This window comes from Mya arenaria, chromosome 2 (assembly GCF_026914265.1).
Source record: "Mya arenaria isolate MELC-2E11 chromosome 2, ASM2691426v1".
Lineage (NCBI taxonomy): Eukaryota > Metazoa > Mollusca > Bivalvia > Myida > Myidae > Mya > Mya arenaria.
The window spans coordinates 40,757,531-40,774,172 of NC_069123.1; the positions used below are offsets into that span (position 1 = coordinate 40,757,531).

The 16,642-nt window shown below is 33.7% G+C and overlaps 1 protein-coding gene across 1 annotated transcript; it reads left to right on the top strand.

Moving 5' to 3' along the window:
- The first annotated feature begins 38 nt into the window (after positions 1 to 38).
- Positions 39 to 16,361, top strand: LOC128222125 (mitochondrial dicarboxylate carrier-like). The gene is made up of 8 exons (XM_052930997.1): positions 39 to 241; positions 8,148 to 8,264; positions 8,931 to 9,091; positions 9,554 to 9,595; positions 10,068 to 10,278; positions 12,272 to 12,352; positions 12,728 to 12,784; positions 13,653 to 16,361. The coding sequence occupies exons 1-8, from the start codon at positions 137 to 139 to the stop codon at positions 13,764 to 13,766; spliced, it is 888 nt and encodes a 295-aa protein (XP_052786957.1). The 5' UTR covers positions 39 to 136; the 3' UTR covers positions 13,767 to 16,361.
- The last annotated feature ends 281 nt before the right edge of the window (positions 16,362 to 16,642 follow it).

Consider the following 16,642-nt stretch of genomic DNA (forward strand, 5'->3'; position numbering starts at 1 on the left):
TGAACAAGCGCTTGGATCAAAAAGGGAAACAACTCTGACCGACCTTCACCTTTAGTGACCCTGTTGGAGAACGAAACGGTGACTTCTTAAAATTAACAGTCACGTTCCTTTTGCAGCTAGAAAGGTTGTATAAATCATGGCGGTTCCTGTAAATAAATCTCAAAGGATCCCGAGATGGTATTTCGGAGGCGTTGCCAGTGCCATGGCTGCTTGCTGTACACACCCTCTGGATCTGTTAAAGGTTCGTCTGCATCATTTGGTTTATCATGTAAAGATACATGTTGGACCACAGTTTTAGTACTTTAACTTTAATACCCTAGTGCTATATGATAGGACCTGATTTGTGACATCTGTTCTTATCTTATTTTTATCATTGGACGTGTATGCAGGGTTCATAATTCATCTTGTAGTTCAATCTAAATAAGTATGTGTTGTCATAGATTCAGAACATAGCGATTGCCATTGTCGGATACCCCCGATACACTACTACTCTATGTGTGACGTATCATTATGAAGTGTAAGGGAAAATGTACTGTTGTTGCCGAAGATGAGCTATTGCACACTGTTAGTTAACAATAATAATTAACAGTGGCATGGTATTAGCAAAGCATGCAAATGTCTTAACTGAAATAAACATAAGATTTTTTAAAATAAATAATGCATACACATAAAAGCTATGCAGCATCACTGTTTGAAATGTTAGAATATTCGTTTGCATCCCTAATATAGTCTAACTTTTGCATTTCATTAAATTGTTATGACATTAGTATAAGTGTAACGTGCGACCGAAACAAACAAACACCAGATAGCCGAGCTTTCTGGCATAATGAAACAAACACCAACAGATCCCTTCAGGGAAAAGCATGCTCGACCCTGAAGGGGTCCACTGGTCTTTATATACACTAACTTCTCTATTCTCACATACCCCGGGCTTTGCTAATTTGCCTATTACCAACCAAGTTTACATCCGGTATGAACGTACTTCCGTTTTATACCAGGGCTTTTTCTGCCCATTTTGGGAAAAAGACCCTAGACATTTTGGGAAATTTTGCGTCGTGAAAATGCGGAAATTGGGAAATTTTACAGTGAAAACAAAAGGCTGTCTAGTCTCCTGTGAATTAGGAAATGATTTTATATTAGTTTATTTTCCCTTTAAAAGACCCACAATAGCTGAAATATCAATCCTTGGGGTGTAAATATCTATTGCAATAAATCATGACAGATAATATTTCATACTCATCACTGAATGTGATGAAAATCAATGATTTCTGAGTTCAATCACCAAAAAATCTTCACATCACATAATTTATTAGGATGTTGAAAATGAACCAGTATAGGTAAAAAGAATTTCTAAAAAAAAAAAAAAAAAAAATTTTTTTTTTTTTTGGATTGGGATTTTTTTCTGAAGATTGGGAAAAATATCTTATATTTTGCTTTGGGAATGGGTCCGATAGTCGGACCCGTGGGTACTATAGAAAAAGCCCTGTATACGGAATATTATTATGAACGAACCTTCGGCTGCTTACAGCGGACCATTACATTAGTTAGGAAAATTATTATATTTTTATCACTAGTTGATATCACTTATAATATTGTATGTTTATGTGATATAAAATATTTCAAATTCATGCATTTTGTTATTTTTTATTGACTTTTTCAAGTTAAATAGCTTAATTCTAAAGCGAATACTAGATTTTTACATCTGGCTGTTGTCACTGTATTAGAACCTTCGTCTATATTTAGATGTATGTCTTGGCTAATCATTATAAATAGGCTCAACACAAGCCAGGCAAGGTTTGATAGATATATATATGAACTGGATGAAAAGTGTAAAACTATTACAAAGGAAGCCATAATCCTAGCTTAAGATTAAAAGATTTGTCTCTGGCAATTGAACATCTGAGACAGTTTTTGTACCAATGCTATTCTTTGTCCAGGTGTCACCGCAACTTGAATATTTCTGGAATTTCAGTAATGAAGTCTTATTTCGGTACATGTTGTCTTTATTCACAGGGCGCTGTGCAACCTGTCATCAGTTATTTAATACCATAGAAATTATTTTTTCAGATTAAATGTGCCATGTTTTAGTATCAAATTGTCATGGTAATTTCAGCGCTTTAACTTACAGAATTTCATTTTATTAATATTTTTATTAATTTTAATTTTACCTCTAAAGTAACACATCAGTAAACGAAAGAGTGTACTTTTTAATACATACGCAAACACTGTTTACAGTCAGGAAGCTACATTTTACTTTTATTTATGAAATTCAGGTCCAAGTTTAAATATGGGTCCTGACACATTGACCGGTCAATTATAAGTCAGAGCTTTTTCCACCCATTTTGGGAAAAGACCTAGACATTTTGGGAAAATTTGTGTTGCAAAATATGGCCAAATTGTTAAAAGAATAAACTTTTCAGTCTCCTGCGAATGAGGAAATTATTAGATATTAGTTTCTTTTCCCTTTAGAGAGACCTGAAATGTCAATCCTTGGTGTGTAAATATCTATTGCAATAAATAGTGACAGATAATATTTCATACTGATCTCTGAATGTGATCAAAATCATCAATTTTTGAGTTCAGTTATCCTCAAAACTTAAAGCTGCACTCTCACAGATTGAATGTTTTGACAACATTTTTATTTTTTGTCTTGGAACGAGCAAGTTTTTGCGTAATTATCTGCAAACCAGTGTAAAAAGACTGCTGACAAAATATCAGATCGCAGATTGTCAAATTTCCGTTCCAAATCTGATGTTATATGCATTTTTTTTTAACCGTTAGTAACGGTTTAAGCCATAAAACATAAATTTTGGAATGGAAATATGTAAATCTGCCATCTGATCTTTTGTCAGCAACCTTAAATCACTGGTTTGCAGATATTTACGCAAAAAGTTGTTCATTCTAAGACAAAAAAATAAAAAAAAAAGTTGGAAAAACGGTAAATCTGTGAGAGTGCAGCTTTAACATCACATAATTTATTAGGATGTCGAATGAACCAGTACAGATAAAAAGACACAGGTTTTTTTGGGAGCAAAAAAATCACGTGACCACAAATGCGAATGACCACGGAGAAATTGACACAACATAACGTAAGTTTTTGATGTTTTCTTTATTATCTTGAATCAAATAAAAACAAGACGTATCCCACGGTACGGCACATAATTTCCGATTCCATGTGGTAGACTGTCTGATTTTCTTGGTGTGGTAGTTTTTGAGAAGATTCAATAACAAATTTGGAATCGGCGATGCAGACAACGCATTTTGTGTATCTTGCAAAAACAATGAAAAACGTCTCGTTTCACCAGGTTTCTTATGAAAAACACATATTAAAGCAAATATATACCATTTAGAGTACCTTTGCATGGTGTATTGGTGTTTTCGAAGGCAATATTAAAATATCAAATTATGCGAACGACCACACTCTAGAATTTTTAGGCGAACGACCACACTTTTTAAATTGAATTTGAAGTGGGTGCGAATAAAGCCTCCGGAATAAAGCCTCCGTGATGTCATTGTTTTTTTCTATTAATAATATTAACATCAAATGGAACCTTTTGAATGATTGCATCTAAAACTAAACTTTGTCTAGACAGACACCATCAATTAACATTTTGCTTTTGAATAATACTTTTTAGATGGAACACTCACAACCCCAGGCTAGTTCTGTTTGAGTATTGTGGCCACGACAACATGGAGCATCACATGTAGGTATATATGAGCTATTCATGCTGAGAAAAGCCGGTCACACTTGAATACACTAAGGTTTGTTACAAATTACACTGATTATGGCTCTTAGAAAGCACTACTGGGTAAAAAGTAGTATTATTTAGTCTGTGTCAATCCTTCAACCAATTTTTGTATTATAAGATGAAAAAACATACAAAAAATTTCATTTATCTCATCCACTCAATTTCAGGGACCAAATGTTCGATCTATATAGGCGTTCGACGAAAAAGAAGAAGAGTGGTACAGTATGTTTGTATCGAAATTATTTACAAAAAAGGGCACTGGGTGTCAGATGGGAAAAGACGAGGAGAAAAAGCGTTAGTAACATCCAAAATGGGACTCCTTAACATTCAATGTTGACTATTGATATGATCATATGGAACTTCTAATACTACTGGGTAGTTCATTTATAGCCGGCGAATGACATGTGTAGTCATTGCTTAATTACAAAGTTCTTTCTGATTAAATATGTGTTGTGCCATTATTCTGTATTGACATGTCACTTATATGGCAATAAGTGTTATAATATATGGCAATATGGTTAAGATTAATAAAATAAAACTGAGATTTGAAAACGTTTGGGTTTCTTTTAAAAATACAAACGAATCACAGTAAAGAATCACAGAGTATAAATCACATCAACATAAAACAAAAAATGTCATCATTTGTTTGTGAAACAAAACATTTATAAGATTGATACAGCATGTAATACTTATCAGGCTGTTTACATGCAAAACTTAAACCTAAAAAAAAGTGAAATGAATCACATTACATCAATCTTTTATGCAAACCCATCAACTCAAACTAAAACAAGAATTTACTAATAAAGTTCTGAAACAACACTTGTCTAAAGTTTCAATGCAATACAGGGAGTATTTGCTGATATATTGACATAAATGTGGTTACATGCAAAACCTAACCAGAATTATATCTCCCCCATTCATGGGGAGACATATTGTTTTTGCCCTGTCTGTCAGTCAGTCCGTCAGTCTGTACTAGTGATGAAACGATTATCGAGTACAATCGATTAATCGTCGCTTACAATGCTAAGTCGGCGACAATCGCTAGTGGTTGTCCAAAATCGATGTCGCTAATGTTACTTCTGGTAACTACGTATTGTTTTGTTTTGTGGTATAAGTCGAGAAAATGTATTTTTTTTCTTTCAGATAAATTCTCTTTGAGTTCATTTTATTAAGGGCGGTAACACTCTTACACAAGTGCGGTGAACACTTTTGCTTAAAAACTTACAACCTCTCCCAAAATAACAAATTAGTCTTAATTTTGTATATATTTCATACAACATTCTTCAATAACCTCTCTCTATGATGTAGTGGGTCCGGTCTTTTCTGTAAATACTGGGGATTCCGGCATGATGCATTCTGTTTTTAAAAACGTTTTTGGTTTGGTTTGTAATAAACTAAATTACATTTTTGTTGAAAGTTTTATGAAATTAAAATGTTCTAATTAAATGTTAAATTTAACAGGTTCACAAAAAATTATTATGCATTGACATGGATAAAATATTAAGATAACTTACATGTTCCAGTGTGCAGCATTTTGCATTATAATGTGCAATTATTAAGTATGTGTTGTGTTGTGATGTTTTATGTTTTTTGTTTAGTTGTTAAAAGACAGAAAGAGGTTATGGAATTTACATTCTGTTGCAAAAAGCATGTCTATAGCATCACACATACTGAATCCAGGTTTAACCATTTAAATGCTCGTGCTACTATGTATAAATAATGTATTCCTTACTGATATTATGAGCTTTCGATTATTGTCCGATAGTAAATCGAAATGCTTGGTCCGATTCGATTATCGATATCAAATGGAGTCCGATTTTCAAACACTAGTCTGTACGTCACACTTCGTTTCCGCTCAATAACTATAGAACGCTTAGACCCAGGAACTTGGTATGCTGGTTGGTCATGACTATTAGATGACCCCTATTGAGTTTGTGATCAATAGGTCAAAGGTCAAGGTCACCGTAAACTTGAGGTGAAAAAACGGTTTCCGCTCAATAACTGAAGATCTTTTGGGGCCAGGAACTTCATACTTGGTATGCTAGTTGTTCATGACTAGTAAATGACCCCTATTGATTTTGAGATCAAAAGGTTAAAGGTCAAGGGCGCAGTTACCATCGGGCAAAAAATGATACGTTGGTGGTGCCCTTAAGCTGAAAAATGGTTTCTGTTCAATAACTAAAGAACGCTTGCACCCAGGAACTTCATACTTGGTATGCTAGTTGGTCATGACTAGTAAATGAACCCTATTGTTTTTGAGATCAGTAGGTCAAAGGTCAAGGTGGCCGTGACCTTGAGGTGAAGAAACAGTTACCGCTCAGTAACTAAAGAATGCTTGCACCCATGAACTTCATACTTGGTATGCAAGTTTGTCATGACTAGTAGATGACCCCTATTGATTTTGTGATCCGTCCGTCAGTCAGTCTGTACGTCACACTTTGTTTCCGCTCAATAAATAAAGAATGCTTGCACCCAGGAACTTCATACTTGATATGCTAGTTGGTCATGACTAGTAGATGACCCCTATTGATTTTGAGATCAGTAGGTCAAAGGTGAGAGTGGTCTAGTGGTAAAGGGGTCCGCCTCTCACCCAAGACTTTGTGGGTTCAATCCCCATCAGGGGTACTTTCTCATGGCCTCTCAAAAGGGACACAGTACTGGTTTCTGCCCAGGAAACGGACTTGAGAGTGATTCTATAAGCTTAGCTTTCCTCACAATCGAGCTAAAATAAATTTGCATAATATACTAAGGTCGCAGTAGATATTCACTATTTAATACAGGTGAATAAACCAAACTTCACTGTTGGTTCCTCTCTAGTCCAAAATTACAAATTGCATGTCAATCATTTATTTTTTCTCAGCTACAACCACACAATAGGGGAGACTAGTGCTTTTTCAAAAAAGCAATCTCTAGTTTCTTAATTAAATTATAAAGGACCATAATTTGCATTATATGCAAAACACAGTTATCTTATTTAATTAATTAAGCACGCTTGATTATTGAGTACCATTGTATAAAGTCTCAATACAAAACATAAAGTTGTTGCAGATATCGTAACCTATCTGTGCTTCTAGATGCAAAACCTTAACCAGAATTTCTATGTCGAATAATAAAGGGCAATAATTTGCATTATATGCAAGACAGAGTTATCTCGCTTGATTAATTAAGTAGGTTGTATAGTTCAGAACTTATATCTAACATTTCAATGCAATACATGTATTTGCTGAGATAATGACTTAAAGGTGCTTACATGCAATACCTTAATCAAGGTTTGACTACGACACTAGGGTTGAAATTACAATAATTTATGTTATTCTAATAACCATGTTACCCCAGAAAAATTAGTATTAAACTTAATCGAACAGAAATCAATCGTAAAATAGAGCATTATTGTAATTAATCCATGTTGTTTTTGTAAATTTTCTTATGTCTGGAAAGGCTGCTCCGGTGCACACTTTTCACACTCTGGAAATTTAAGGCTTCACTCCCCCTTGTGCCTTTAGGTTTGACTTTTCTGAGATAGACATCCCACATTCGTGCCAGTTACACCCCTGCTTTTTTCACATCGAATATGCGTTTTAAGATCAGAATTGGTTGGAAACGACTTCTCGCAATTTATGCAAACAAAGGGATTTGCCTCGTCATGCATATGACATCTGAAAAATAAATGCATAACATTTTATAAAAATTTTTTATATCATATAATATACTAAGTTTAGTTTTTGTCTGGAATATGTCAACATGAATGGAACATTTGAAGTAGTCGACCTTTTTACATTGAACGAAGCAACACTGACCTAATATTGCTTACTAAAAAAACAGCAACACAAGAAGATAAAACACCGCTAGATTTTTTTTTTTAATTCTATCTAGGAACGCTATACATTGGCTTATTTTCACTGGTAACTCATTTACAACGCTTTGTGTTAAATATAATCAAGTAAAAGACAGGGTTATGACATTAAGACAAAGACAAAGCCGACAACGAAAACTTCAATGTTCTCAAAAATTACAACATCAAGAATGACAGGCTGTATACCACATGGAAGCGGAAATCATGGCCTAGGTCTTGTTTTAATTTGATTGAATTTAGTAAAAAAAAAATTAAAAAAACCCATACCTTTTGTTGTGTCAAGATCACCGTGGTCGTACACATTTGTGGTGACGTCACAATTCTTGCTCCCTCACAGTGTTTTTACTCCAACTCATTCTCAAATGTAATTAGATTGTTTTTACACTACTTCTCAGGTGAGCAATATAGGGCCATAATGGCTATCTTGTTAACTGATTTTGATTGTTTTCTGTCCTGACCCCCCAAAATCAGTGTTCTTGAAATATTATTGTCTTGAAACATTTGCCTTCAGAAAAAGTCAATATAGTTGCATGCTTCTATTGTAGGTTCACATGCAGACGCAACAAGGGAAGAAAAGCTTATTCTTCATGGCCAAAAAACTGTTCAAGTCTGACGGTGTGCTGGGCTTCTACAATGGATTGTCTGCTTCAGTCCTAAGACAGGTATATTATTGTAACTATTTTAATAAGTTTATGAATATTAGACAAAAATATGCTATACTTCGTATTGTGAGAAAATGAGTCGGAGTCTAATACTGTGCATCCTTTTATTCCATGCTTTTAAATTTATTAAATTAGGGATTTAGGGAAGACTTAGCAGGGATTAGGGATGCCATCTATTTACATCTTATGTTGATCAAACTTGACCAATGCATATATGAACCTTACCAACTGTTGTTGGTGGTATTTATAGCATTTCTCATCATCATATGTGTTACAGATGTTTCTGTTATTTCATTGTATATAATTGGCAACTAATACTGTTAGAATGGAATTTCAGGGGGTAAGAAATTGTCCTTGATGGCATGCACTTATTTGGTAAATCAGGCAGTTTGTTCATTTATTGTTTGTATTTTATTGTTACTGTTGAAAGTTGTGTTATAACATGTTTCTGTTTTTATGCTGATAGTTTTCAGACTGTTAGTAGATAAATTTGCCAGTAAACTTGAGTAGAATAGACTTTCAGTTTACCTCTCTCACCTGAGAGATTGAAAAAATCAAATTCTATTTATTTTGGCAAAAGTAATGCCCAAATTTGACTTGAATTAATTTTACTAAGACTTAGTATCAACCAGTGACCAATTCTGTTTATGCCTCTATTGATTTCAGCTTACATATTCAATGACAAGGTTTGCTGTCTACGATGTAGGGCGTAAATCTCGAACAAAAGATGGCCGTAATATGCCATTTTATGAGAAAGTGGCCTTAGCTGGGACCGCGGGTGCAATGGGAGGTTTTGTGGGTACCCCTGCAGATTTGGTCAATGTCAGGTAAGGTCAAGGCCATTTCTTATAACATTGCCCGTAGATATCAGTTTATTTGCTGTTGGAGCAGAAGTACTGGTGTCAGTCTTCAACAAAAGTTGTGTTTAGTTTACTGGTACTCTGTAATTAATTTAGTTGGTCTGTTTTCTTTTAGGAAAAGAGTATTGTCACATAGCCTTGGCATCATTGTCATTCGCCATGCAGAACTTAAACCTTTGCCCTTAACTCATAAAACAGATACTCACTTCAATGGTACACATGTTGCCAACAACAATACATGCATGCACAGTAAAGCATTTAACTCTCACTGGGTTTTAATAATGTTGAGCTTCACCTCTTCTTCAACTAATAAATAATAGATGATCATTGGTGTTGGCTCTGTGACACTATTGATTGTTATCTATTGATTGTTACTAATTCTTATACATATGTATGAATTTAACACACAAATGTATTGTCTGCTTGCAGAATGCAGAATGATGTCAAGCTTGCCCCAGAACAGAGAAGAGGGTAAGATTCAGTCTAGTTACTGTAAGAATGATTTCATTTTGCAGTATTATTTTTTAGAGCTATATTTCTTAGTAAATGCAAACATTGCAAAATAAAAGGGATGGCAACAAGTACTTAAGAGCTTGCTGCGATCTTGAGAGTACTTGATTGATAGTGAAAGTACTCGAATAATAATTCACTACTCGAGTACTCAGATATTTTTTTCATTATATGCATGATTTACAGACAATGTAACATTACTGCAAGGTACATAATTGACCCTATCAAATTTCTATCCGTGTTAATGAATGGTTTTACTACTTGTTCGCCATCCCTACTGAATGATAATAAAAATTTACTATGTGAAGGGAAGATATTTTTGTATCTTCATTACTAAGCTTGGGTAATACGAAACCATGTAAACATTTTTAATATTTAAAGATAAATGACGAAAGACAAATGTTATTTTTGCTGTCTCTTGGGTTGTATTTAGGTACAAGAATGGATTTGATGGCTTGTACAGAGTGTTTCGCCAAGAGGGTGTAGCAAAGATGTTCAGTGGAGCCACCATGGCAACGAGTCGAGCCGTGTGCGTCACCGTTGGTCAGATCGCCTGCTATGACCAAATCAAGGGCACTCTGTTGGGGACTCCGCTTTTCCAGAAAGATAACGAGATACTTCATTTCACCTCTAGCTTTATGGCTGTTAGTAGAGTTCTGTAAAAATAATATATTATTTTATGCTTTCCTGGGGTTAAAAGAATATTGTCAGTGAGGTATAATTGATGCACTGTTTTAAAAACGTTCATAGTATTGTAAGAGTATTGATTATGTAACATTATCAGTCACCAAATAGGAATTTGGGTAAAAAAGCCTACTTATTTTTCTTTCTCAATCTTATTATCCCCCGCCGAATCGAAGATTTCAGGAGGGGGATATTGTTTTGGCGTTGTCCGTCCGTCATTCCGTCCTTCCATCCATCCGTCCGTCTGGTACCATATCTTGGAAGGAATTGATCAGAAAATGATCAAACTTGGTCAGAATGTTCCCCTTGATCATATTTCGACCACTTTTAAAAGTGGGTCACATGGGATCAAAAACTAGGTCAGTAGGTCAAATCTTAGAAAAATCTTTGGAACATACTAGAGGCATTATACAAGGTCAAATATTCATGAAACTTAATAAGAATGTTTTCCTGGATGAACTTTTGGTCGGAAATAAAACTGGGTTAAAAATTAGGTCACTAGGTCAAATCTTAGAAAAATCTTGTCCGGAGTCATATCATGGTAATGATTGGTCAAGTTATGTTCAAAATTGGTCATGATGTTAACCTTGATGAAATATGGACCACTTAAAAAAGTGGGTCACATGGGGTCAAAAACTAGGTCAGTAGGTCAAATCTTAGAAAAAACTTTGGAACATACTTGAGGCATTATACATGGTCAAATATTCATAAAACTTAATTAGAATGTTTTCCTTGTTGAAATCATGGACTTGTTTAAAACTGGGTCACATATGATCGAAAATTAGGTCACAAAGTCAAATCTTAGAAATGTTTGGTCCGGAATGGAAATGATTGGTCGGATTATGTTCAAACTTGGTCATGATGTACCCCTTGATGAAATATGGACCGCTTGTAAAAGTGGGGCATATGCGGTCAAAAATTAGGTCACTAGGTCAAATTTTAGAAAAATCTTTGAAACACATTAGAGGCAATATGTATGGTCTTATATTCATGAAACTTGATCAGAATGTTTTCCTTGATGAACTCTTGGAGCTGTTATAAACTGGGTTTCAAAGATCTTGTCTGAAAGCTATTTTATGGTGGTGTTTGGTCTGATTAAGTTAAAAAATGGCCAGAATGTTCTCTTAGGTTAAATTTCGACTGCGTTTTAAAATTGGGTCATATGGGTCAAAATCTAGGTCACTAGCTCATATCTTACAGAAATCTTGGGAACACTCTAGAGGCAATACATCTGCTCTAATTTCCATGAAACTTAATCAGAATGCCTCGATGAAATCTTGGAATAGTTTGAAACTAGTAGGTTATGTGGGGTCAAAAATGAGGTCACTGAGTGAAATCTTAAAAAAAACTTGTGGACACTAGAGGCTATATTTTGATGCCCCCACAAAGTGGCGGCATATAGGGTTGCCCTTGTCCGTACGTACGTCTGTCCGTACGTACGTACGTCCCGAAGATTGTTTCCGATCTAATTCTTGAAAACCGTTTGTCCAATCCTCACCAAACTTTAAACACATGTTTGTGACCATAATTTGCATATATCTGGACCAATCTTCATGAAACTTGATCAGAATGTTTGCCTTGATGAAATCTTAGATTAGTTTGGAACTGGGTAACATGGAGTCATAAACTAGGTTTCTTAGTCAATTCTAAATGTTACATTATATACAATATTTTTGTTTTTTATTTCAAACAGTTGCAATCAAACTCAAACTCATATATATATATTTCATCAACAATTGATTTTCATTCCTTGACTAAGCCCAATCAGGCGGGGGATATCAGTTCAACGAATTTGCTTGTTTTGTTTTTAAATTATAAAATGTCCATCTACTTGTAAATAAATTGTAAATTTTGGACAAGTCTTTTACTTTTGCAGGGCTTTCAAGCTTATACTAAGTTTGATTAATGTATTCTGTATTGAATATGTTCGACAAACACTTGTCTATATTTCAGGGTGGTATAGCCACATTTCTCACCATGCCTCTAGACGTGATGAAGACTCGTATGATGAATGCTCCACCCGGTACTTATAAAGTATGTGTCACTGTCAATACATAAATACTGGATTTTATCTATTTTAATTCCATCACATATTTTCACAAAGCTTATAGAATTGTTTTGAATTTGAAAATAAATTGAAATAATGAAATTTGAAGTATAAAGACAATTTTGTGAAATTGTGCAGGACAATCTCGAACTTTTATTTGTCACCAAATTTTATTTTTCACCTGACAAAAAAGTTTGTGTCATGCTCTGGCTTTGAGAAATGATTTTCTTGATGAACCTGTAAAATAGAAGTAAGAACATAGATTGTTAGAGCATGTTGCCATGCATTCATGGTTTTGTTTGACAAAAAAGATTCATACTGCTTTATTAAAAGTCTCATTGCAAAATTGTATTGTTTTTCAGAGTATACTTGCCTGTGCCAAAGATATAGCTGTAAACGGTCCCATGGGATTTTTCAAGGTAAATTTTGACCTTTTATAGCCCCTGCACACATCCATGCTCTATGCAATGAAACATAGAATTGGGTCTGATTTTAGTTACAAGGTAAATGCCACTGGAATGGCTTTTTAGAGAGAAAAACAGTTGAAATCGTAATAACTGAAATGGATTTTAATGTTGCCTTGCATGGTAGGCATATTGGGATCATATGACTGGCAGAGTCACATTTCCATGTTAGCTCTCTAACTAAGCATTTGGTATCCAATCCTTATCAAACTTGGTTACAAATTTTATCGAAATTATATCCTGACTGAGTCAATCAACAGCCAGATAGTTTGATATTAACTCCAGATTTTTGGCCCTGGAATTATTAAGATTTGACTGAATTCACTTTGTCTGGTCTTAATCTTATGCATTTCTTTCCAGTCTTTATGAATCTTGGGTAAAATGTTTATGGGCATAATATCTCGAGTTCATTTAACAGCCATGTCACATTACCAACTCTAGGGTTATGGCCCATGACTTCTAAAAATATGACCATTCCAGAATTATGGCCCATGAATTGTCAAAACTTGATCAAACTCATTTTGTCCGCTCTTAAACTTGAGCATTTCTTATCCAATGCTTGCCAAATAATCCTCATAATATTCAACATCCAAGTGCTACAGCCCTTTTTTGTCAATAATGACCTAGTTCATCAAACCTATTCATCATTGATATTTTTTAATAATTTTTGTGTCAAAAGTGGGCCCTCCAAGCAGGCGACATATTCAATTCACAGTACTCTATTTATATTTAAGGATGAATAGCAAACTTAAATAAAAACAATGGTTTAAACGGTTTGGTAATTTTTCTTTGAGATATCAAGCCAGTATGCCTGTAATTTCAGGGTTTCATGCCAGCGTTTGTCAGACTCGGACCCCACACTGTGTTAACCTTCATGTTCCTAGAACAAATCAGGATGAACTTCGGGGATGACCCACCTGCTGCTGCTGGTACATGATCTCACAAGACGATCCAGGGAAACGTTGACGCACACTCTTGTTTACATGTTTAAAGCATCATTGCTGCAATGGATGTGGGGGATGGCTTGTCTCTGGCTTTGTTAGTGTTTGAAAGTAAAAGTATGTTTGTGGAATTATGTATCTGCAGTATGCAGTATGGCAAAGGATTGAACTCAGGTTTCGTGTTCTTGGTTCAAAATCTAATACTGATTGTAAATGGAGGAAAGCTAGGTTTGATATAATGGTAGTTTTGCCAGTCTTTAGGTATTGCAAGCAAATTAAACTTTTGGATGAAATGTTTGGATTGAATTTTTTCAATAGTATTTTCAACATGGTATTTTACAACAAGCCTTGCAATATAAAATCCAGAATTTGAGCAAGCCCAGATAGCAATTACTAACGCAGTGCTTGCTAACTTTCTTTTAATTTCAATCAGTGATGTAGTTCAAAGTTATGACCACAAAATTAAGCATCTGCACGAGCGTAAGTATTAAGTAATACATGTAAATGATTTTAGTGTTTTAAAAATAAATGTCTTTTACTTTAACTTAAAATTGTACAAATGATCTTTCAGCTATGCAAGGGAATATGTAAGTATTATTAAGATGTCAAATTTTCGCTGAAGCATCTGTTAGATCGTGTTACAACATATAGGATATTATCTATAGTATATGTAATTTGTCCAATTGAATCTAAGATGAACTAGTCATGGTGCAGATTTGATTGTTTGAATGGCGCTGAAGACTTTACCAATAATGATCTTAATCAGTCTTTGTCGTAGGATTAAACTATCTTAGTGTCATAGTTACTGGTATGGATGTTCCTACATTTTTGAGTGAATATTATATGAACTATTATTAAAAATTAACAGAAATTTGAGGGGAAAAAATTCTATGTGTAGGCATTTGTGATGTTTATATAGACTGTTGAAGGTTATTGAATTACTACTAAGATCATTGATTGAAAAATCCTATTGTAGATATATTACTGTCTTTCTTCTATGTCCTATTAACCATATGGCAATGTATTGTAATAAGAGAAAAATAATAACAAAAAATAATTTCATACCATAGGGATTGAAAATCAGTCTAAAATCATAATTGATCTTGGAAAAAATTGGTATTGCATGCATTTCGATAATGTTTAAAGTGGTATAACAGAAAAACAAGCTACATATTAATGTTCACAGGTGTTTTTAATGAATGAACATGAAAGCAAATTTTCTGCAGTATTTTTGTTATTTGGAAGTAAATTTTCCATGTTGAGTTTTAGGTTTTTATCTTTGGTTTTAATAAAATAATTCATATATAACTTCTTTTGTTAAATGAAGAATTGAATAAAAACTGTGAGCTGAGCCAAGTGAAGGAGTGGGTTGAGTTATATGTTTTACAGTCAACATTCCTTGATTGATTGGTGCATATAGTTGAAATCGACTTTAGTCTTTATTCTTTCTTTTTTCCATTCTAAGGGCAATCTTCCCATAATGAGACTTAGTCCCAAATCTTTCTTACACTGTTGAATGTTATTTTTATTATCAATGGTAGTTGCCATAATGAGAAGCAATCACTTGCCTTTCTCTGACCGATGAATGTTATTTTTTATTTTTAATGGTAGTTTTTGTTCCTCAGTGTTCTGTTGTTGTTGTTTTTTCAAATCAATGACTGCATTCATTTTGTTAAAATTTCTGGATTATGTGGATGTTTTGCATTATTATCACAAATATAGGATATGTATTTATTATGTCTTCTATTGTATGAACCTGTTTGTTTTATCTATTGTGTGTAACTTTATCATATCAGCTGGACTGTTTGTTTTAAACAATGTAAAGACTACTTTTCTTAAAATATTTTTTAAGATATACAATAAAGGAACATTTATATTTTTTATCTCTATTTTGCTTAAGATGGTTTTCAAAAGATGTATTGTGACTGATAAAAGTAATCCTGCTTCAATATAATTGTCTACTCTGCAAATTGCATTGCTTTTCTTAACCTTGTAAATGTGAATTTTGTTCAAAATTTAAACCACAAACTACAAATGGTTATTTTTTGTACATTATACTTTGTTAATGCACAATTGTTTTCATATATTAAATTTAATTCTTCAAATATATCCTGCTTCACCTGGCCTGGTTCATTCTTTACAAACATTATCATACTTCATTCACTAGTGATTTTATGCAAAACAACTGATTAATAAAATAATGTTTTGTATCACTTAACATCTGAGGCTCCAATACAACTTTTTCATTTCTAAAAGGAATATACACCAGTCTTGTTCATGTATGATTTCTATCATTATTCCATAGGGTTTTTGTAAGCTCAGAAGTGTAGATTTCTTGTTGTTTAAACAAAAAAAGATGTATAACTGGTGTTGTAAATGAATAATAGTAATATCCTATTACATGTGTAGAAATATATACACATGTTGCTTTACTCATATGTCTTAACTGTTATTCAAGATACGTGTAGTTGCAATTGTACTGCCATTAATTATATAGCTAATTTTAAGGACGTCAATTCTTAGTTTATTAACAATTTTAAATAAATACATTGTTTTGTTGATAATAAAGTAAAAATAAAGCTTTAAACGTCTTCAACTTGAATTCTCGATTGTCCGTTGTTATTTTTTCGATCAAAAAGGGGCACAACTCAACAGTTATTAAAACTGGATTTGCTACACATGTGTGTGATGTCTTTAGCAACATATGTGCAATGTTTTATAAGTCATGGCCGAGACTAAAAAAATGCCTGCCAATGACAACACAAAGCCTTTTACTATACTTCAACTATTAAACTTTGAAAAACAGATGAGCTAAATGATTGTATCAAGTTTTCTTTGCTTATCAACATTCTCATTTATCAGAGGTTTGATA